Raw genomic sequence first — 22,681 nt, forward strand, 5'->3', positions numbered from 1 at the left:
ATACGTGAAATAGTATTTTTACAAACAAACTGAGAAAAAATGTCTGCTGGTATACATTACAGTGATATTTTGTGTTTATTAAACTTTTGATATAATCATTTTGTGATTGGGAAATGGCTTGTTCCGGAAACGTGAGTCTTTAGGGACGTCCTTGCGCCCCCTGGCGTACATGTAATTTACTGCAGTGCAATGTTTCATTACAACGTAAGGGTTTTATTCTCATGTTATACTTTGTACAAAATGTGGTCACAGATAATCTTCTATTCATTATAAAAAAGTCAACCATGACTGGCTGTGTCCTAAGTTTTTTGCTTGTTTGTTTGTTTTCGTACGATTTATTTGGCCAAAGAAACTGAACTGGAAAATACTTCTGCGTTTCCAAGTCTTTTATTCAAAGTGTTCACACAGTTAACACTTTCATAATTAATGTCTTCTCTTTATTTATATATATATATTCCTTTTTTTTCCAAAATAAAAAAGAATGTCCAGCATTTTAGTCTTATAATTTTCATTTGACGTAAAACCAGATCTAGTTGTTTGAATTACAAACATCCAAATATAATAGACAGTAAACATCGGCCATCTGATTACTGACCAAAAACAGTACAAATGAATGAAAAGTACCATTAAGCATTAATAATAAAAATAAAGCTAAACATATAAACTCGGAATGGTGGTAGTGGTGGGGTGTGTGTGTGTGTGTGTTGGTGGTGGTTTAGTCAGGAACAGAAGATGGCAGCATTATACAGAGAATTTGCAATAACCTATGGCCTAAAGGTTGTGAAAAGCTGTCAATCACGCTTGCATGTGCTTGTTGAACATCTCATTCCAGATTTAGTCCCGTCTTTGCTGTTATAATAACCTTCACTCTTCTAGACATGCCTTCTAATAGTTTTTGGAGCTTGTCTAGGCTCTGTGATCATTCAGCCACAAGAGCATAAGTGAGATCAGGAACTGATGTCAGGTCAGGAGATCTAGGGTGCCATTGGTGTTCCAGTTCATCCCAAAGTGTGTTTGAGGTCAGGGCTCAGGGTGTGATGGATAGGTGCCCACAAACATTTGGCCATATAGTTTATGTATGTATCACTTCAGAGCCATTTTTTTAAAATGCAGATGCACCATTAATCTGTAGTTCACATCTAGTTTAATATGATTTTTCTGCTTTGAGTGATCTTTGAGTAAAAACTGCATGTTTTCCCTCAAAGATTTTTCTTTGTGTTTGAAGTTTGAAATCTATACCATGGTGTCCATATGAAAAAAATATTAATGTGTGTTTGTGTGTGATCTTGTATATATAGGGCTAAGAAGTGTTTCCCTTCTTGCATTCTTTTCCAAAGAGGTAAATTTGCTTGAATCTTACTAAGCACAAAACATTACCTGTCTTAGCCTAGTCTGAGATGATCAACATCTCCCTTTGACCTAGCAACAGCATTATCTTTTAATATCTGTAAATATTCATTTAAAAAGTAATTCTCTGTAGGTATTACAAATCAGACTGAGATTGATGGTGGTGAAGTACTTCATCACCGTTTTACAAACGGGCAAATCAAGAGCCAAACCAATATTTTTAGTCATTCAAGAGTGGACTGGGAAATGGTCATCACTTGACAGCATGCTCCTCTTCTGAGCTACACACCACCCCTACATCCTCAGCATGGGAGCAGTTGTGTTGGCCGAATGTAGCGTGCTTGCAGTGCAGCAGTGTCCTCTCCGTTCCCTCGCACTCCACATCATCTAGCAGGATTCGGAGGTTTGTTGCAACACGTCCCATTTCAGCAGGTTTCGCCACCCTCAGTGCTCTAGCAAATCCCAGCTGCTTGCACACCACTGTTGCTGCCTTATAGTCAAACAGGTCATCGCATACCGTACCCCACTCACCCCTCACGAAGATCTCCACTCGTCCACGATCTGACCGGTTCGGATCAGGACTAACAAGCCTCACCAGCTCACTGCGATGCCTTCTGCGACCCCCTTTACCTCTTCTCTGCCCATTCTTTCTACCTCTACCCCTGCCTCTTTTGCGTGGCCTGTCTGTTGGTTGAGATGTCTTCATGGAGGCTGAAGTCCAATATACAGGCCTAGTGGTGGTGGCAGTTATAGAGGCAGTCCAATATGTGTGTGGTTGCTTGGTGGATGGACGTAATGTGGTTGGTGGAGGAGTCCTACGAGGTGTGGTTTCTGATCTCACTTTCAAAGTGGTGATGTACTGTGGTCTCACTGTAGTGCTCTGGCTATTGAGTGGCTGCAGAGCCCCAGTTGGTGACTGATTTCTCCTGAGAACAGTAGTCATTAATGGTTTTAAAGTTGGTTTTGGAGCAGGGGTCTGTGGTTTTTTAGTAGGTGTCCTTGGTTTTTGAGTTGGTCTACTGACTTTAGGCTTTTGGGTAAGGATCCTTGGAGATGCAGTGGTAGGTTTTCTTGTTGTGGCCTGAAACCTGGTTGTGCTGGGTATAGTAGTTGCTTTGGTCTTAGGGGGAGCAGTGGTTGTAGGTTTTTTGTTGATCACAAATTCTGCAAAAGAAGACCAGATGATGGATTTCAAATTCATACCTACATTATTTGCATTGAATTGACTCATTCGGCTGATGCTTTTATCCATACTGATTAAAAACTGACACTGGATACAAGTGAGCAACCTTCAGTTGCCGTAACGGATCAGTGACCACTTACCTGATTGATTAGATCAGATCGGACAGATTAAATCAATTGAAACACTTTGAGCTGGTGGTTTTTGTTATTGTGATCGAAAGATCAGATTGCAGATGTTTAGAACAGAGGTGAGGTGAGGTTGGTGCTGGTGGTGCAGGGAGCAAGATTATTGGATCATGTGAAAAGAATGAGTAAGTGCTTGTGCTTTCTGTGATTGATACAAATGTTATTTTGTTAATCATTCCTCTTCAGTAACTACTTTATCCTTTATTCTGAGTTATGGTGGATCCCAGGAACACTGGGCATGAGACAGGAATGCACCCTGGATAGGTTGCTAGTTGATCACGAATGTATCACACATATACATTTACACCAAGGGCTAATCCAGAGTAGCCAGTTCAACATGGGCGGTAAAAAAAACATCATTAGTTGGTATCTATGTAATAACTTTGAGTCTTCAGAGATACATCATAAAAGCCTCACCAGAACAGAGCAGACAAGAAAACAAGGGTTGAATTTTTTTTATTTTTGGAGACCCTCTTACCTTCTTTAGGATGAAATTGAATCAGTTTTCCCTTTATCTGGACAGGACTGGGTTTGATGCTGCACTTGCCTGGAGGTGCTCTCCTGAAAGATATAATGACATGATATCAAATGTAGCTTCACCAAATTAACCACAGAATAGTGAACGGCTTGCAGGTCAGTAGACTTTGTACAAAACTAAGAATTTTGGCAGTTCTATTATAAATATTCAGGTTCTGAATATTAATATTGAATTATCAATATTATTTTGACAAATATAAATCTTAATATCAATGCCTGTTCATTTTTAGCATACTACTCCATCACCTGGGTGCAATTCAGCTTGAATTTGTGCCCTATTATGGTATCGTGTTTCAGATTATCCAACAAATTTTCTCTGGGATTCAGGTCAGTTGATTTTTCACATTTGGATCTATACAGACTACAGTCATCATCCAAAATCATTGAGGTGTCAGTGTTGTGTTCTACCTAGTTACTTGGTAACACTGACCTTCTGCTTTTATACTGAGTTCCATTTATCCAGTTGCACAAACTATTGGCATTGTAGAAATACCTACTGCTCTTAATTTGTCCCAGCGGATCTTACTGATATTAGAGGATGTACTGAAATATACAGTATATCCAAGTTACAGAACTGATACTTTGTAAGTACCTGGATGGATCCACTATCTTGTACACCACTCCCCCTCTGGAAGCTGCGCTTGGCGTTCCTGTGGCTAGGAAGTATAGCTCACCTAAACATGGATGGGGGGAAATACATTTCAAAACAAATACGCAATTAAGAGATTTTATGAAGAGATTCTATAATAAGGATCATTTTTGAAAAGATGAATTATACTTGGTCATGATTATTGCTTAAATTACGATGTGACAAAACATTGTATAAAAAGTACAGAAAAGAGATTGCACAAGTGAACTCAAGATATACACAAGTGAACAAAAAAATGATCCATTTTAACACAATTTTTAAAAAGATGTGCAATGCAAATTAGATTTTAAATATCCAGCTAATGTTATGAATGCAAAGCATGAAAGAGTTTTTGTTCTGTTATCGCAAGTCTTGAGTTAGCATGGATTATTTTTTGTATCATCTTGGAAAAACAAATGTTGGGAATCCTAAACCTGTTGCATGCCACATGGATGTGTAAGGCTAAAGGTCTAGCTATAGAGTTAACCTTAGCTAGATACCTAGCATAGTTTCTGTTGACTTGTGATTTGTGGAACAAGGATTCTTTAACAGCTGTTATGTCTTTCTTCTGGACTACAGGACAATTCAGGTTTGTCATATTTTTCGGAAAGCGCTTGTACCTTCAACAGTAATTATTCGTTTAATCTTTAATCGATTTTTAAAATAGGTACTTGGAATATCAAAATAATTAACAATGCATGGCCTCTCTAAACCTCTGCAATTATGTAGGAGATGAATTGAGATGCTAAGAGATGTACTTTTCTAGTAAAAGGTTTAGTAGTAATTGGATGAGTTTCTCCCTGCTCTGATTGCAGATGGGAATAGCACACACACACACACACACACAGCTACTCCTCAAGGTTACCTGCCTCATCTTCACCAAAGGAAATGATGTACTTGTAGTAGCTGTTGATCAGTTTTGGAAAGCGGCATGTCTTGTCTCTGCCCATGCATATTTCTGTGTAGTCCCAGTTCCCAGTGTCTGTGTTCTCTTTAAGAGACATGAGTCGTCTGGGTTCAAACAGAAAACAAAATATCAGATTTACTCGAAATACACTCGAAAAACCACTGATCTAAATGTTTTATTAAGGAATAAATAAGTTATAATGAGAATCAAACAAGTTAAATGACTGTTATTGACTGACTGATTCGACATTACTTGATTTTATATTTCCTAAGTGTTCGTTTTCTACGGATGAAGGTCATCTGTGTTGTTGTGAAAAGGAGCATTGATGTTAATTTTTTAAGACATGTAAATAAAACAGGGTGGTGTGATGTGGCCTGCTGCAAAGCAGAGTTGTTGTTACCAACCTGAATTTGGTTATTTTCCAACAATCGTTTGTCCTAAGGTGTTTTATACCAACACTAACCATTTGTCTGTTTATTAGAGAATGATACGTCATACTTTTTATCCATTTATAGCAACATTTAGTGTTGCGAAATGTCTGCTAAACAAGGTAGTCACTGTTACACACAATATAACAGATACCATCCTCTCTTCCAACCTGAAAACTTTGGAACTTGGGAAATATAACAGACTAAATATAACTCTGACTGTTATCAAGCACTCACACTACAAAAGCTCATATTCTCATTACAGACCTCAAACCTCACTGTAACGCCTCGTCAGGCGGGGGAGTGTTAGAGTCCATGTGCAGATTTAGTAAAGGACGGTAGGCAGAAATCGTGGTCAAGATAACGTAAGCAAAGGGTCAAATACCAGAAGGCTAACACTCAGAAAACTAATCCAAAACACAAATCCGAAACTCGAAGTCAAGAAATAAACTGGCAAGGTCATACACGAGGTAACTAGACAATAACAGAATAAAGGCTTGGCAAGTGACACAAACGGAAACAATGCTTCGCAATGAGGCTGAGGTGGCGCGCTGCTTAAATATGCCTCCGTACCGGAAGTGGCCAGAGATAGTTAATATTCGGGCGAGGGCTCCCTCTGGTGTTCTGGCCCAGGCTGTTGTGTGACAGAACCCCCCCGTCTAGGGACACCTCCAGGTGTTCGTCGTCGTGGGCGCCCCCTCGGGCGAGGGGCCGGTCTGTGGGGAAAGTTCAGGTGAAATTCTTCGATGAGTGCAGGGTCCAGGATGTCCTGCCTATTGACCCAGCAGCGCTCCTCCGGGCCATACCCCTCCCAGTCCACCAAGTATTGGAGGCGGCCACCCTGTCGACGCGAGTTGAGAATGGTGCGAACACGATAAGCGAGGGAGCCGTCGATGTCCAGGGGAGGAGGTGGTTCATGGGTATCAGAGCGCGTGGTTTGAGGTTCATGATAGGGCTTGAGCAGAGATACATGAAACGTGGGCGAGATACGATAAGAGGCAGGCAGTTCCAGGCGATATGAGACAGGATTAACCTGATGAACGATCTTGAAGGGGCCGATGAATTTGGGGCTGAGTTTGCGACAGGGTAGTTTGAGTTTCAAATTACGCGTGGATAGCCAAAGTCTCTGACCCACCTGGTAGGCTGGGTGAGGCCGACGTCGGCGATTGGCCTGAATTACCTGTCTTCGTACTGCCCTTTGAAGTCGGACATGGGCTCGCTCCCAAGTCTCTTGGCTACGTCTAGCCCAGTCGTCCACTGCGGGGACATCCGAGGGTTCTTCGGTCCATGGGAATAAAGGTGGTTGATAGCCTAGTACACATTGGAACGGCGTCAGCCCCGTAGAGGAATGGGTTAAGGAGTTCTGGGCATATTCGGCCCACGGGAGGAACTCACTCCATCTATGTTGCTCCTTGCTGCAGTATACTCGCAGGAACCTCCCCAGCTCTTGATTCAGGCGTTCGGCTTGTCCGTTGGACTGGGGATGGTACCCCGAGCTCAGACTGATGTTGATCCTCAATTGCTTACAGAACTCCTGCCATACTCTAGAGGTAAACTGTGGCCCTCGGTCTGATACTATGTCCTCAGGGATGCCAAAATTTTGGAACACGTTATGAAAAATAGCTACGGCGGTTTCCATAGATGTGGGTAGGCTTTTCATAGGGATGAGTTTACATCCCTTGTAGAACCGGTCTATGACGACCATGATCGTGGTGAAGCTCTGCGACTCGGGGAGGTCTGTGAGAAAGTCTATAGAGAGGTGCGACCAGGGGCGTCGTAGGACGGGTAGCGGTTCCAACAGGCCCTCAGGCAAATGGCGGTCGGTTCGAGACTGGGCGCACACGGGACAGGAACGTACAAACCCCTCAACATCCTGATTTAGAGAGGGCCACCAAAAGGTCCGGCGCAGTAGCTGAGTAGTGCGGTGCATACCTGGGTGGCCGGTGCTGGGGCTCTCGTGGGTCCACTTAATCAGTCTGTGACGGAGTGTCGTGGGCACAAACCGCTTGGAGGGTGGACAGTTTGGGGGGGGTGCCTCGGAGGTGCAGGCCCGTTCGATCTCACTCATGAAATCCCAACGTATGGGAGCAACCAGCACAGAAGGCGGAAGGATGGTGTCCGGGTGAACGGAGGATTCGCAGACTTCATGAATTCTAGAGAGCGCATCTGCTTTTCCGTTTTTGGACCCAGGACGATAGGTGACCGTGAATTTGAATCGCGAGAAAAACAATGCCCACCTGGCTTGGCGTGAGTTCAGACGCTTGGCCTCCCGTAGATAGGCTAGGTTACGGTGATCTGTGAGAATGAGGAATGGGTGAACTGCCCCCTCCAGCCAATGTCTCCACTCCTCCAGAGCAGCCTTCATGGCCAGTAGTTCCTTGTTACCCACGTCATAGTTCATTTCCGTCGGGGTTAGCTTACGAGAGAAGAAGGCGCATGGGTGTAATTTGCCTGACTCTGGCTGGCATTGAGAGAGCACCGCCCCAAGGCCGCTGTTAGAGGCATCCACCTCTACTGTGAACGGTAAGTCTGGTCGGGGGTGCCGGAGTATGGGGGCAGACGAGAAGCTTTGCTTGAGCTTACTGAAGGCATTGCTGGCTTGGTCAGTCCATCTGAGTTTACGTGGCTTCCCCTTTAGTAACGAGGTCAAGGGACTGGCTATGGTGCTATAGTTCCGAATGAATCGGCGATAAAAGTTAGCAAACCCCAGAAATCGCTGTAAGCCCTTAATGTTGGTGGGCTCCGGCCAGGATGTGATCGCTGATACCTTGGACTGATCCATTTCTATTCCCTTGTGAGATATCACATAGCCCAGGAACGTTATGGAGGAACGATGGAACTCACACTTTTCCAATTTTACGAAGAGGTTGTGGGCTGCTAGACGGTGAAGTACGTCACGAACGTGGGAAACGTGTTGCTCATAGTTGGATGAATAAATCAGTATGTCGTCTATGTAAGCTATAACGTGACTGTGGAGCATGTCTCTGAACACTTCATTTATCATGGATTGGAAAACCGCTGGGGCGTTGGTGAGTCCATATGGCATGACTAAGTACTCATAGTGTCCATTCGTGGTGTGAAAGGCTGTCTTCCATTCATCTCCTTCTCGTATCCGAATCAGATTGTAAGCACTGCGCAGATCGAGCTTAGTGAATATTTTCGCTCCTTGTAGCTGTTCGAGGGCGGCCGGGACTAAAGGGAGTGGATAGGGGTAAGGCACAGTGATGGCATTCAGACCGCGATAATCAATGCATGGCCGGAGCCCTCCATCCTTTTTTTCCAAAAAGAAGAAACCCGCAGCTGCCGGCGATGTAGAGGGTCGGATATATCCGGCAGTGAGGGCCTCTTCAATGTAGTCCTCCATGACCTTTTTCTCAGGGATGGAAAGAGGGTAAACTCGACTCTTGGGTGGTGTGGTGTTAGGCAGGAGTTCTATGGTACAATCCCATGGCCTGTGTGGTGGGAGCCTGGTCACGTTCTCTTTACTGAAAACCTCCTGCAGGTCGGAATATTCCTGAGGGAGCGATATTAGATTGGTTGAACCTGGGCTTTCTATGGACATAGCGAGGCATGGACGAGGAGTGTGTTCCTGAAAGCAGTTTTTTATACAGGAAGGGGCCCACCTGCGGATGTCACCGTTCTTCCAGGAGATATCGGGGTCATGAAGCTGCAGCCAGGGGAAGCCCAATACTACGGGGTTAGATGGGGAAGAGATGACAAAGAATGATAATCGCTCACGATGGAATAACCCAAGTTGGAAGTCTGTGGGTTGTGTGTGATAAGAAATGAGGCCCCCTCCGATGGGTTGGTTGTTAATGGCGGTCACATGGAGCGGGGGCACGCATGGGACCGTGGGGATGTGAAGTTCGTGCACCAGATTAGCGTCAATGAGGTTAACTGCCGAGCCCGAGTCAATCAGCGCTGTGACACAGAATTTTGAATTAGCAAAGAGCAAGAAAGCAGGAAGAGAAACCTTGGATAAATGCTCAGTTGTCTCTACCTGGGTTGTAGCTGGCTTCTCAGGACATCGAAGCACACGGTGGCCTGGTTTGCCGCAGTAAAAGCATAGCTGGAGCTTAGTGCGCCGCTCGCGCTCAGCCTCTGTAACTCGAGCCCTCCCTAGTTGCATCGGTTCGGTTAGATCCTCTGTGTGTTGCTGGACATCCATCATGCGTCGTGGCATGGCACGTGAACTGGTGGCTGCAGGTCGGTGTTGACGGCGCAGGTTGTCTAGACGAATGGCGGTGGAGATGTATTTGGATAGCGTCATGCTGGTGTCACGGCAGGCCATTTTCGCTTGTAATTCTGGGTTGAGTCCCTCGCGGAACACCGCCATGAGAGCTGTCGCATTCCATCCAGACTGAGCGGCCAATGTACGGAATTTAATGGCATAATCCGCGGCCGCGTCCCTCCCTTGGTGCAACTCCAGCAACTGTACAGACACATCCTTGCCTCCCGCTGGGTATTCAAACACTTCCCTGATCAAGTTCGCGAAATAATCCGCGGACGCTTTGACTTGGGGGTCTGAGTCCCAAACCGCTGCAGCCCAATCTAGCGCTCTTCCGGTTAGCAGAGATAATATAAAGGCGCACCTGGTTCTCTCGTCGCTGTATGCCTCTGGCTGATGAGCGAAATAGTTATCACATTGACGAAGGAAACCCCTGCAGCGATCGGCGGATCCATCGAACTTTTCGGGTAAGGCAAAATGAGGAAGTTCGCTGCGTACATGGAATGCCGACGCCGTGGCGGCTGTTTGTTCTCGCGGCTGTTGCTGAAGTTGTTGATTTGCGGCTTTCAGCGAGTCAACCTCTTCCTGATAAGCACGAAGGAGGGCTCGTTGTCGCCATAACGCCGCTCGCATATCCGCTGGACTCATTTCAGGCGAAGCATTCTGTAATGCCTCGTCAGGCGGGGGAGTGTTAGAGTCCATGTGCAGATTTAGTAAAGGACGGTAGGCAGAAATCGTGGTCAAGATAACTTAAGCAAAGGGTCAAATACCAGAAGGCTAACACTCAGAAAACTAATCCAAAACACAAATCCGAAACTCGAAGTCAAGAAATAAACTGGCAAGGTCATACACGAGGTAACTAGACAATAACAGAATAAAGGCTTGGCAAGTGACACAAACGGAAACAATGCTTCGCAATGAGGCTGAGGTGGCACGCTGCTTAAATATGCCTCCGTACCGGAAGTGGCCAGAGATAGTTAATATTCAGGCGAGGGCTCCCTCTGGTGTTCTGGCCCAGGCTGTTGTGTGACACTCACGCAATCCAACAATTACAACAAAGTCAACAAAGTCCTTGTTATACATGTCCCTGCATGAGTGGTTACTATTAAATCGTTTATTTAATTAATTTATTAATTTTTTACTTATTTTACAGAATTACTTTCATTTGCAGACTATATAAGAAACATTAAAACAAACATAAATAGCATGGCCACTGTACCCGCTCATGAAATCCCCAAAAATGTAAAGACCATTAAGATTTGGCATCTCACAGCCCCTGTAGATGTAGCCACCAGTCACTGACTTCCCAAGTTTATGTGGATAAGCAAAAATTGGCAGGATGTCATCTGGGAAAACCAAGCAAAGATCAGTAGAAAAATCAGTGTAGATCAAGACACATACATTGTACAGGAAAGAGCCTATTTGTCCAAATTGCCAACTTAATCCAGATTTACATTGTATATTAAAAGTAGAGCAACAACAGTGTTTTTTGTTTTCTTAAAAAGGTTCGTAATAAACAAAATAATTCTTCCACACAAAATTGTCCAGTTTTAATAAATCCCAAGCACTAAGCCAATTTTAGTGGCTTTCTCCATTCCCTTTAATAATTGGATTGTGTTAAATGAATCTGCATGGCCTAAGTGAAAAGACACCAGAACCCAGAATGCGAGAACATTTTAAAGAATAAAAAACTGGAAGAGAGCTGGAAAGTTTGTCTTACCCAATGAGGAGTTTAAACAGAGTTTCTTGTCATAACAGGAAAACCCCTCCTTTGCCCTCCATCCATAGTTTCCCCCTATTTCAATCATATCCACTTCCTCATACTTGTTCTGGCCAACATCTCCACAGAACATGCGACCCTGTCCCTGACCCGTAATCGGGTCTCCTCTGTCTATGGAGCAGCGCCACATGTTCCTGACTCCGTAGGCGTAGATCTCTGGCTTTGAGTCTTTCTCCCCAATGAAAGGGTTATCAGAGGGGATGCTATAGGGGGCACCATCATCATTATTGTCCACATCGATTCGTAGAGCTTTGCCTAGTAGAGTGGATCTGCAAAACATGAACAATATTTCTCATTACTCTTCTAGATAAAACCTATAAGAAGCTGGCACAGATGGCAGGCTGGCACAATATAATGGCAAAACATTTCTCCTGAACCCAAGGCACACGATACATGTGTGACATACACAACAACGACAAGACATAAATAAAGGGCAAAATGAATCATGATGAGAGAGATAAAGGAAACAATGGGACAGTAGATCACAAAGCATTTAACAATGACAAGACATTAAAAACCACAACAAATTCCATAGCTGTATCCATGAGGTTTACTCCTGAGCAGTGCTTTGTGTGCACTATCCATGTCCATGAGTTTCCTCCAGGTTCTCCGATTTCCTCCCAGTTCCCAAAATATACAGGTAGGTGGTTTGACAACACAACATTGCCCACAGGTGTGAGTGAATAAATAAGTGCATTGGATGCATTGCAATAAGTGCATCCCATCCAGGATGTATTCCCATTTCATGCTTATTGTTGCTTGGATAGATTTCAGATCCTCCTCGACCCTTCAGATACCTCGGTGTTCACATCACGCAGGATCTGTCATGGTCCTGTCACATCAACACCGTGGTGAAGAAGGCCCGACAATGTCTCTTCCACCTCAGACGCTTGAGAGACTTTAGACTGTCTGCTAAGGAAATTTTATTCCTGCACCATAGAGAGCATCCTGATGGGAAACATCACCACCTGGTTCGGGAACAGTACCATGCAGGACAGACAAGCTCTTCAGAGGGTGGTGCGATCAGCTGAGTGCACCATCCATACCAAGCTCCCTGACCTGCACTCGATCTACAATCAAGTAGATCGAGTGCAGGTGCTGGACCAAGGCCAGGAAGATCGTGAAGGACCTCAGCCATCCCAACAATGGACTTTTCTCTCTGTTAAGGTCAGGGAAGCGCTTCCGCTCCCTGAAGGCCAACACTGAGATACTGAGGAGAAGCTTCTTCCCACAGGCTATACGGTCTCTCAGTCAGAACCTCACATAGGACTCAACTGATTAGACGTACTATGCTCCTACACACGTGTTGGAACTCCAACCAACCCCACTGGACATGTGCACATTACAGGACTGTGGCACACAATAAACACACAAATGTACATCTGCACATTTGCACATTTCAAGATATATACAACACATAAACCTACATGTTGCACAGTCTGCTCCCTTTTACATACAAAGAGGACTTATGCACATCTGCACTCTAAAGATGGACAATACCATTGCTCTCATCACCTTATTCCACTTCGTGACCACCCCGTACTGCTGCTGTCTGCACCTTGGACACTACTGCACTACACAATATTCACTTTATTTAATTTTATATAATTTTGCATAACACAGTTGTTGTATTTTACACTTCCTATATACATATTCTATTTTATATACATATTCTATATCCATATATACCATACCTTACTTTATTTATATTTATTCTATTTTTATTCTATTTTATTTTTTACTTACTGTGAACTTGTTGTTTTTATATTTTATATTTTGTATTTTTAGTATAATTCATATTCTTATATTTTATATTTCGTATTTGTATATTTTATCCTTGTCTTTTGTTCTGTCCTTATTCCTTTTCCTTTTCCTTTTTCAAGGGTCAAAACAGTCGTGTAAGCATTTCACTGCATATCATACTGTGTACGATTATGTATGTGACAAATAAAAATTTGAATTTGAATTTGAATTTGAATTTGAATTTGAATTTGAATTTGACCAGATAAAGCACTTACTGAAGATGAATAAATGAGAATCATGAGTTGAAATGTACTTGGTTAATTTTAAGCACTAGTCAAATTTTCAAAGGGTGTTTACACTGAATTTTGAATTTACTTAATTAATTTTATTGGGTGTTATATTACATTAAAGTTAGAAAAGAATCTGACACGATTTAAATTGGTTTTGTTGTTTTTACACCACAAAACCATGTCGATTTTCCTGGACATTTTATATTCACTATACATTGCCATAGGTAGTTGCTGTGACTTCAATGCCTTGTGCGGTAACCCTTGAAGCAGTTGCTGTGCGCCACAATGAGACATTTAACATGTAGTCTCCATGTTACCGCTCTGCACTTTATCCAAAGTGCTGGCCATTGACGTCTTCGTCTTGGCACCCAGGTTCTAAAGCCATAGTCTACACTGTGTGAATATGGCAGGCCCTTTTTCTAAGGGTAAACTGTGTTTCAGAGTGGCACTGTGCCGCTCTCTGTAGATTCACTGGTTATTGCTAGGGAAGCCAGGCTACCAGAGCCAACACTAATATTTTGAGGCTATGTCTCCATCTGAATGAATGTACATTGGTGCCTAAGGGTAAATGTTTGCCAAACACCCTGGACAGTCACCAGCTGAGGTAACACATGGCTAATTTTCCTTTCCAAATGTAAGTTATGGCTTCCTTGCAATGTAGTCTGACTCATTATCAACAGTAACAAGACATTAATAACCTTCCTATTTAATCTTCTCTACTTATGCAGATTTGACAAATGAGCATGGTTAACTTAATGACTACAAAAACGCTGACGGCTGCAAGACCATTTGCACAATTCGGCACTCCGGGAATCTGCATCTTTACTGGTCACTAGGTTGTTAATCTTAAGGACCATTAGTATACTTTTAGTTATGTTTGAAATTAAGCATTTTAAATTTACACCAGGAAAAAGATACTAAAGTTACAACAGATGTTCCCCTGAAGTAAAATTGAGGGACTGAGTAAAACTGCACTGGAACTGAGAGCCTGCAGAACCGAACAAGGGGGTGGGGGTGGTTTAGGTGTTATTTTCTCTAATAATGCTGGGAAACGGGTGGCTGAGGTGTAATGAAATGCCTCAGAATAGCAGCCTGTTTTTTGCCTAATTTTGGTGCTCCAAATATCCATATCTGTATCTGGATTTTATCTTAAGCTGGGTGCCATGTAAAGTGGAAAGGGCTTTCTTTCTTTCTTTCTTTCTTTCTTTCTTTCTCTTGAATTCTTGATTGCTGTACTCTTACCTCTAAATGTGTGCAGAACCTTTTTTGTAATCCACCCTATTTTCCCAAAATATATACAGATGAGAAGGCTTATTTAAATAATAACACAGCATCCTTAACCAGGCAGTTACTAAGGATGAATTAACAGATAAACATGGGTACTTACTTGGTTCCACAAGCTTTCTATTTATATCTGAATGCCCACTCTGCCTCACTGATCCTCCAATCTTCTAGTCTTAATCAGAAGTCCTGTGAACCTTTCTAGCAAGCCTTTTCTTCATTTGTATCTTTTTAAACCACATCTTTTCATTCCTTATTAAATAGTTACATTCAGCACAAAGCTCAGAGGATATAAAATTGTGAAATACATATTGAACAGAGTTGATATAGATTTGGTTTACTCATTTTGTTGCACTGTATTCATTTATCATTAGTAACTGTTTTATCATTGTCATAGCCTCTCTGGTCGCAAGTTCCTTATATTTTGGGAAATCAACTAAGTTCATTAAATATCACCAAAAGACACATACAAAAATAACTATGGGAACGGTCTTGGATTTGTTAAGTGTGTCTTAGCAGAAGAGAAGGTACATTTCAGTAGTTTTCTCTAAGAGTGTTACCCTGTAATAAAGAGCTTTAGTTTATTATACTTGAAACATTTACAAGAAAAATAAATAACTGTGGTCTAACGAAAGTTAACATACTTGTTTTGGGAATTCCCAAACTTGCCGAAGGGATCCCCTGCTTTGCCTCCATCGCCTATGAAGATATAAAGGAAGCCGTCCAGACCAAACAGAAGCTGGCCTCCATTGTGGTTTGATGCCGGTTCAACAACTTCCAAAAGGGTCCTATTAACAAAAACAATTACTATAATAGAAAACCACATGAACCACAATAGTTTGTTTCAATATTCAGATTTAATGGTGTATACATTATTCCTATTAAGTTAGCAATAACTCACTCCAGACCGTGCGAATAATACACACTGGGGAAAGTGATGCGGCACAATGGATTACTACCGCATATATTAATGAGCTTGTTCTAATGTGTTAGCATTTTTATAACAACAGGGACTTGCATGGTGGCCATTCCACATGAACAAAGATTTTAAAAAGTGTGTAAGTGCATTGTTGATGTGGTGAAGGTTTCTGTGAGGAGCGGTTTATATGACTTTTTGAAAGGAGTCTCCAGTGTCAACGCTATGTAAAGCTGTAATTTTCGGTTTTTAGACTTGGAAAAGATGTTGTGCTTTGTGGTGACATAACACGCTTCATTTTTTGTCTTATTTATTTAAAGAGAGAAAAAAGAGGCTGGGAAGTGAACTAATGTTTATAGCTGCTGTGCTTGTTGGTCCACAACGTTACGTCAGGCTACATCAGCCCACCTTGTTGTTTATTACTTTCCTGTGACAGGAGACCCGGTCACATTGCATTCTTTAGTCATACTGTATACCTACTAATATATAAATATATATAATTATCACTTGCTGCCTAATATATCCCACCCAATAACAGCTGCCATGATGAGGATATAACTATTGTTATTCACTTCACCTGTCAGTGCTAATAATGTTATGCCTGATTGGTATATATATATATATATACTGTATATGCACTGTGACTGCACTTTGGTAATGATTCTAAACTCTCCACTCTGCTCACCTTTCAGATGAGTGATCCAGCATATTCATATCCATGCTTGACAGAAGGAACTCACTGATCCTTATCCTCTCCTGCTTGTTCACAGAGACAGAGTAATAGACATATGCCTTCTTGACCACGCTGAACCTGGGGTGCAGAGCGATACAGAGAAATCCACGTTCATCCCCAGCCCATGGTGAGGTCAACACAGCCTTGGTGAGGTTTAAGAAGGGCCTGTCAATCCTTGAGCCATTTGGCAGGTAAACCCATACATATCCCAGCTGCTCTGCTATGAAGAAGCGGTGTGTGCCGTCATTTGCATGCACCATTGCCACTGGATTACGCAGACCATTTGCTACTTCCTGTAGGCAAAGCTGAATGCAGCCCTTGGGATCAGATTTAACACTGCCAAGGTTAGCGTTTAACTCATCGCTGGCGAGAACATTTGGGTAGCAATACTCTGGATCCTTCAACTCTAAAAAGTCGCAGAATTTATCATGGTCCTCCTCAATGGTGGCAGTTATGTTGTTGTCTGTCAGCAGGCTAAGTGTGTAACGGCAGTGATGCCAGAAATCAGAGCAGTAGTCACGGCAAAGGCCAGGGAGCTCACGCATGGGAGTATTCGCATCCTCAGCATCATAAAGGTGGGCTGCATAAGGAGAACATTCCTACAGGATGGATTCAAATTTAGTTTTAGTAATCATGATACATGATCATTGACCAGCTTTTTTAATCAGATAGAAAAATGATTTGTCAAAGATTTGTTTAAAATCCTTTACCTAGTTTAAGACACTACCAGTTAGCAGTATCATTTCTTAAAATTATCAATATCACAAACTGTGTGAATATTTGGATCTTTGTTTTCTTTTGGCAAATGATGCTTCATTTAATCAAATATGTGGAAAATTGCACACTTGATTAAAAAAAAAAACCTTTGGATGATAAATGTAAAAAGAGAATGTCTTTAACAGAAAATTATCCTTAATGATAATTTTATTAAGAAACATAAATAAAAAAAATAAACATGTTTAAAAAAAAATCAATACAAGTTATACAAGTAATACAGAAACTGAGATTTTTAATAATAAAAAAAATAATATAATTTTTTTTTGATGAATTTTTTTTGAGAAATAAGTTTAAAAATAAATATCATTTCATTTCAGTGATAAGTTTGTTTATATGGTTTAGAAAAGAAAAGAAAAGAAAAGAAAAGAAAAGAAAAGAAAAGAAAAGAAAAGAAAAGAAAAGAAAAGAAAAACTAATCTATCCCTTAATGACATTTAACTTGGTCTTTATAGCAGGAAAAAGAAACAGTAATTTCAGGGATTTATGGGATATATAGCACAATGCAATAATACCAAGTTAAATACCTGCTTCAGGCACTTTCAGATCATTTTCCTTTTTCTTATTTACTAAAAAGAAACTGTTTTTACAACAGCCTGAATCCTATTTTTTTTAGAATAAATCCTTTTATTTATTCTAGAATGTGATAAATAAGTATATCTCAAGAATTCTGTAGATGTACTCAATTAGCAGATTCTAGTCTTTCATGAATCGTTCAACTCTTAGGGGAAAATATTGTTCCCTCCCACTCCCACTCTCACTCTCTCTCTCTCTCTCTCTCTCTCTCTCTCTCTCTCTGAACTCTTTCCTGAAACGTGCCACTCTGCACGTTCGTCTTTGTTGAGTTCCCAGAATTCAGTTCAGTAGCTAGTGATGGATACTTGGGATATAAATACAACAGCTCATGGGCACATTGGCTAGTCCAAGCTCTTATTACCTTTCGGCCACAACTCCACACCCATCACTACGTCGACCTCAACAACAATGTCTTACATCTACACCCAAGCAAATCATCCCAAATGACTATAATGGCTTTACAACAATAAAACTAAATCAAAGTAACTAGGATTTATTGCTTCACAAACTGGCAGAACTGTAAAGATTTATATGTTTCCATGGTATAGAAGTGTCCGTACTTTGATTAAAATTGAAACTAAACTTATTCCCATTTTAAGGGTTATTTATGGTCAACTTAAATGTCTGGTGCATGTTAAACCACACATGTGGTGGATTATGTAATGTCTCTGCCTTAGTTTATCTGGGTGAAAATCTTAAAGGGGGAAAAAAAGCTAAAGTTGATGACTTCCTGCTTTAACTCACTTCTAAACTTGACAGTGTTTGATTACATGTAGAGCAAAGTATTTATTTCAACTGTATACAATTACACACCTAAACCTTGTCATGCTTTCCAGACCTCCACTTTCTCCTTTAAGTTTTGTGTAAATATACTGTTTTACTCTGTAATTCTCTGAAATTCAATTCACAGGAATAAAAACGAAAATGGTGTTATGATTGCCCTTTCAACACCCAGCAGCACAACCCAGTCTTCATCAATTTCCGTACATGTTCGTCAACATCATACAGCCATTTCCATTTCCCACTCTTTCCATTTTTGTGTTTAGATTTCACTGACATCGGATAATTGGGAAGCTCTGGACGGGATTGGGATTTCAGATCAGTCGAACTCCACTGGGTCTGTACAGATTGAAAACAGATGGTCCCCCTATCCCAAACTCACAGCCGCCACATTTGGTGCATTCCACTAAGTCTTTAAAACCAGTGAGCTACTTTCTATATGGTGACTAAGTGGGAATCTGTCTGCATCTATGATTTGCAAATAGACAAATACTGGAGTGATTTCTCATGGAATATAATAAAACAAAGAGGCAAGGATTGATTTGTAGCCTGATCTGAGTCATGTTGGATCCAGATCCTATCCCAGAAACCCTGGCATGGGTTCAGAAGACATCCTAGATGAGACATCAGCCTACATGGCAACATGCACACACATGTGCACACACACACAAACGCTCATTCACACATTTACACCTAGGGGTAATTTAGCAAACCAATCCACCATGGGAGGAAACTTTAGAACCCGAAGGAAACCCACATGGGCACGTTGGATTGAACCCAAGGGTCCCTGGAACTATATCAATTACGCTACCCACTTCACCACTGTGTAGACTTAATTTAACTATATTTATCATAGTGACGGTTAATTAATCATATTTGTGGTCACAGTGTTTGGCTACTAAATTTGGAAAACAGCCACCTAAAGGAAGGTGAGCTACATTATTTATTTCAATCCCGGCTCATTTTTATATACAGTCGCCAGTAAATATTTTCTACATTTTTGAATCAATCCTTGTATAAACACAAGGACTGAATAGCAGATAAGGACTCTTTTAAGAATAAATCCTCTAGTTTCACATTTTAATACTAATGCTTTGGCTGAACTTTTTTCTTAGCCGCTATTTATCAAACCGCTAATCTTTAACGGCATCTGTGTCATACGTCCTTTTATTATTCTTTCTTTTCACTGTCCTCAATCTTCTTCATATATCTAACTGATGTTTTTTTTTAATTATTATTATTGCTTACTTAATATCCCTAGCCACTGTCTGAGGTTTTGAGAGATGCTGTTCCAGATTTGAAAGGAAGTTGATGTTTTGGTTCTCCCCAGGACTCCACTGCCACACAAGCAGCTCCCTGTAACTGAGATCATAAACGTCCCAAACAAAGGCTGTCATTGAGCAAAGCTTCCTCTCTAAGTGGTCAAGAGAATCAGACCTTTCCTCAGCCAACCGTACTACCTATGGAGGATCAGTGTGGTAAAATAAACCTCCATTATTGAAGTGGTTTGGAACCAAATGTGCTTGATGTTGTATTTTTTTTTCTTATCTGTTAAAGGCTTTGCCAGAATGGCTGGTTTTGTCCTATATGATTTGGATCCAAATAGATCAAGGCACAGTAGGCACAAAACAGGCATGAGTCAGACTTGGTTTTGCATAATGATATGTTTCTGTGCTGTTCTAAATCTATGTGTATTTATTTGCCCATCATGAGATAAAGATGGCTGTAATCTACCATGCACACCTTTATATTTAGACACTTAATGCCCTTGTGAAGTGTATTTGAGTTTAACATGAAGGACAACCTGGTTGGTATAATTTTTTGGTCATGCCCTTTATCAGCATGATGTATTTCTCAAAGAACAGAATACTGAATTTGATTTATAGAATAAAAGATAAAATATATAATAACTTTTTAGACCTGTAGGAAAACTTAAAGCCCAAAAAGTCCCAAAAGTGTGTAAAACCTACAATTCATTCAGAACACATGATGGCTGAGTGACGTAAGGTCTTAGGTGTAAACATCACTTTGTGCAAGACACTGTTATTTCAATATGGTCAACACATGACTGATTCCTCTACACTATTTAAGCAGAAGTATATTTCAGTGTTACACATGTCAGATTTGGTTCTTTTGATCAATAAGCAATGAGGTTTTGAAACAAGATGCCCCACAGTGATTACAGGCCTGACGGGCCTAAGACTGAGTCTTACCTGGCACAGGATGCTGCGGATGTACTTCCCGCAGACCATGAACCCAGAGTGATCAAAGTAGTCCATAATTTGGTCGAATCTGTATGAAATCTGTTTGTCTTGCTCCAAATCGCAGCAGCCAAACTTGGCATACTCTTTGCAGAAGAGTAGCGGCTCCTGAGGTTGGAAAGGAGGCTTGTAGTCCAGGCACTGCGGGTGGGAATCTGCATGCAAGACGCTCAGGAGGAGCCAAAGCAGACAGTGGAGAACTCCAGCTCTCCAGAGTCTCACTAAACTCATGGCAGTGAAGAAAACGAGAGCAGGAATCCCAGCCGGCAAAGGTATGAATTATATGGAATGTCTTTTTGGTGTGTGTTCGCTGCTCTAGCTGCTCAATTATTTGCTGGCCAACTTGGATGGCTGTCAGCGCTCTCACACATGCACACACACTTTCATTGGACATGTGCTCTGGTGGAGAGAGAATGAACAGCTTGAAGTCACACAAGGCCGTCTCATTCAACAGTCTGAGCTCCAGCCACATGTACACACACACACACACACACACAGACACACACTCCTCTCCTCCCTCCTCCTCGTCTGTACCCCTGTCTCCTCCTCTCATTCCCGCCTTCTTACTCTTTCTCTCTTTTCTCAAGCAAAAGCATTCCTACTCTTTGCGACTGGCCTCTATCACAAACTTGTAGTCACCTTCCCCCCATACGTTCAATTTCTCCTCAGTAGAGGTGTAATTATATGTCACAATGTGATTCGATTCACAATTCTGGCCCCACAATGCAATTCAATTCATTTCTCAGACTAAATTTGTATAGTGATTTGGACTCTGAAAAGACTCTTTGGAATCATAAACGATGCAAAACATCAATTTTTGTTTTATTAAAACTAAATTAATCAGTCTGATATTACAGTAAACATGTACCACAGGTTTATCATATCTTCATCATCATAAATTGATCATTCTTCCCTAAATTATGAATAAACAAAGTCTCTGTCTTGGGGGAAAAAGATTGATTGAAACATAAGGAGATCTTTAGCAGTACTTCAGGCATTATCTTAACCAGAAATAGAGCTCTAAAGTCCTGAGTTTCATGAACAGTTTCTAGCGCAGGATAGATCGCAGAATGATGGGGCTGATGAAGCTTGTGGAAATCTCTTGTTAACTTGGTTGTATATCCATATAATGTATATCGTTTGTCAGCCACTGTGATCAGATCCAGCTCCAACTGCCCCACCTTAACTAAAATGAACACAGTTGAATAATGTGTTTAGAGGCCAAAGCTTTAAAGCTGAAGGCTTTAATTCACCACTTACCCTCGTATTACCATCGACATTCATCTAATGCACTGGTTGTCAAATATATGAAGTGAGCTTAAAAGGAAGCACCTAAGTATCTGTTATCATACATTATCATATCGTACATTTTATAAACCTCAACCATGGTTCCGCCATAAACAAGAGGCTACAGCTACTAAATTACTGAGATGTTTTTTGTCATTTTCCCAAGCTATATTATATTATATTACATTACATTACATTACATTACATTACATTATATTACATTACATTACATTACATTACATTACATTACATTATATTATATTATATTATATTATATTATATTATATTATATTATATTATATTATATTATATTATATTATATTATATTATATTATATTATATTATATTATATTATATTAACCACATAGGAAGAGAAAGTATTTTTGTTCAAATGTTTCAAATAGAAAGTAATAAAAAAGGGGAGGGGCATATGAGGATGCAGGTGTCTTGCCAAGAACCGTTATTGCACTTCTTTTTAGTTTATATGCACTCATTCTTCAACTCTGCACTATATTGTGCCATTGGTATGCAGTTAAAGGAGCTAGAAAGTTTGGGATTTGCTTCATGTGGTGTCCGAATTGCTAGATCTAGATCTTAGGCATAGCCTAGTCACTTTCAAACAACAGACAGTGGCTAATGTAAAAACAAGGTTTATGATGTCTTGCTAAGTAGCCTTGGTTGTTTGTTGTTGCTGAATTTAGTTAGCTTACAGCTGCCGGGTTTCATTGCTGTCCTCATTGAATCTGTCTGGGACAATAATAGATATTGGCAGTTAAAACAGTTAGCAAACCAGGAATTTGCTTCATGTGGGAGATTG

General features: G+C 41.1%; 1 protein-coding gene across 1 annotated transcript; it reads right to left on the reverse strand.

The window, feature by feature from the left end:
* Positions 1-114: 114 nt before the first annotated feature.
* si:ch211-136a13.1 (HHIP-like protein 1) lies at positions 115-21,043 on the reverse strand. Its single transcript, XM_058388571.1, has 9 exons — positions 20,530-21,043; positions 16,139-16,785; positions 15,182-15,325; positions 11,164-11,492; positions 10,663-10,789; positions 4,746-4,891; positions 3,845-3,926; positions 3,194-3,276; positions 115-2,511 (listed from the first exon to the last, which is right to left on the reverse strand). The coding sequence occupies exons 1-9, from the start codon at positions 20,806-20,808 to the stop codon at positions 1,601-1,603; spliced, it is 2,748 nt and encodes a 915-aa protein (XP_058244554.1). The 5' UTR covers positions 20,809-21,043; the 3' UTR covers positions 115-1,600.
* Between the last annotated feature and the right edge of the window lie 1,638 nt (positions 21,044-22,681).

The sequence above is a fragment of the Hemibagrus wyckioides genome, linkage group LG04 (assembly GCF_019097595.1).
Source record: "Hemibagrus wyckioides isolate EC202008001 linkage group LG04, SWU_Hwy_1.0, whole genome shotgun sequence".
NCBI classification, from domain to species: domain Eukaryota; kingdom Metazoa; phylum Chordata; class Actinopteri; order Siluriformes; family Bagridae; genus Hemibagrus; species Hemibagrus wyckioides.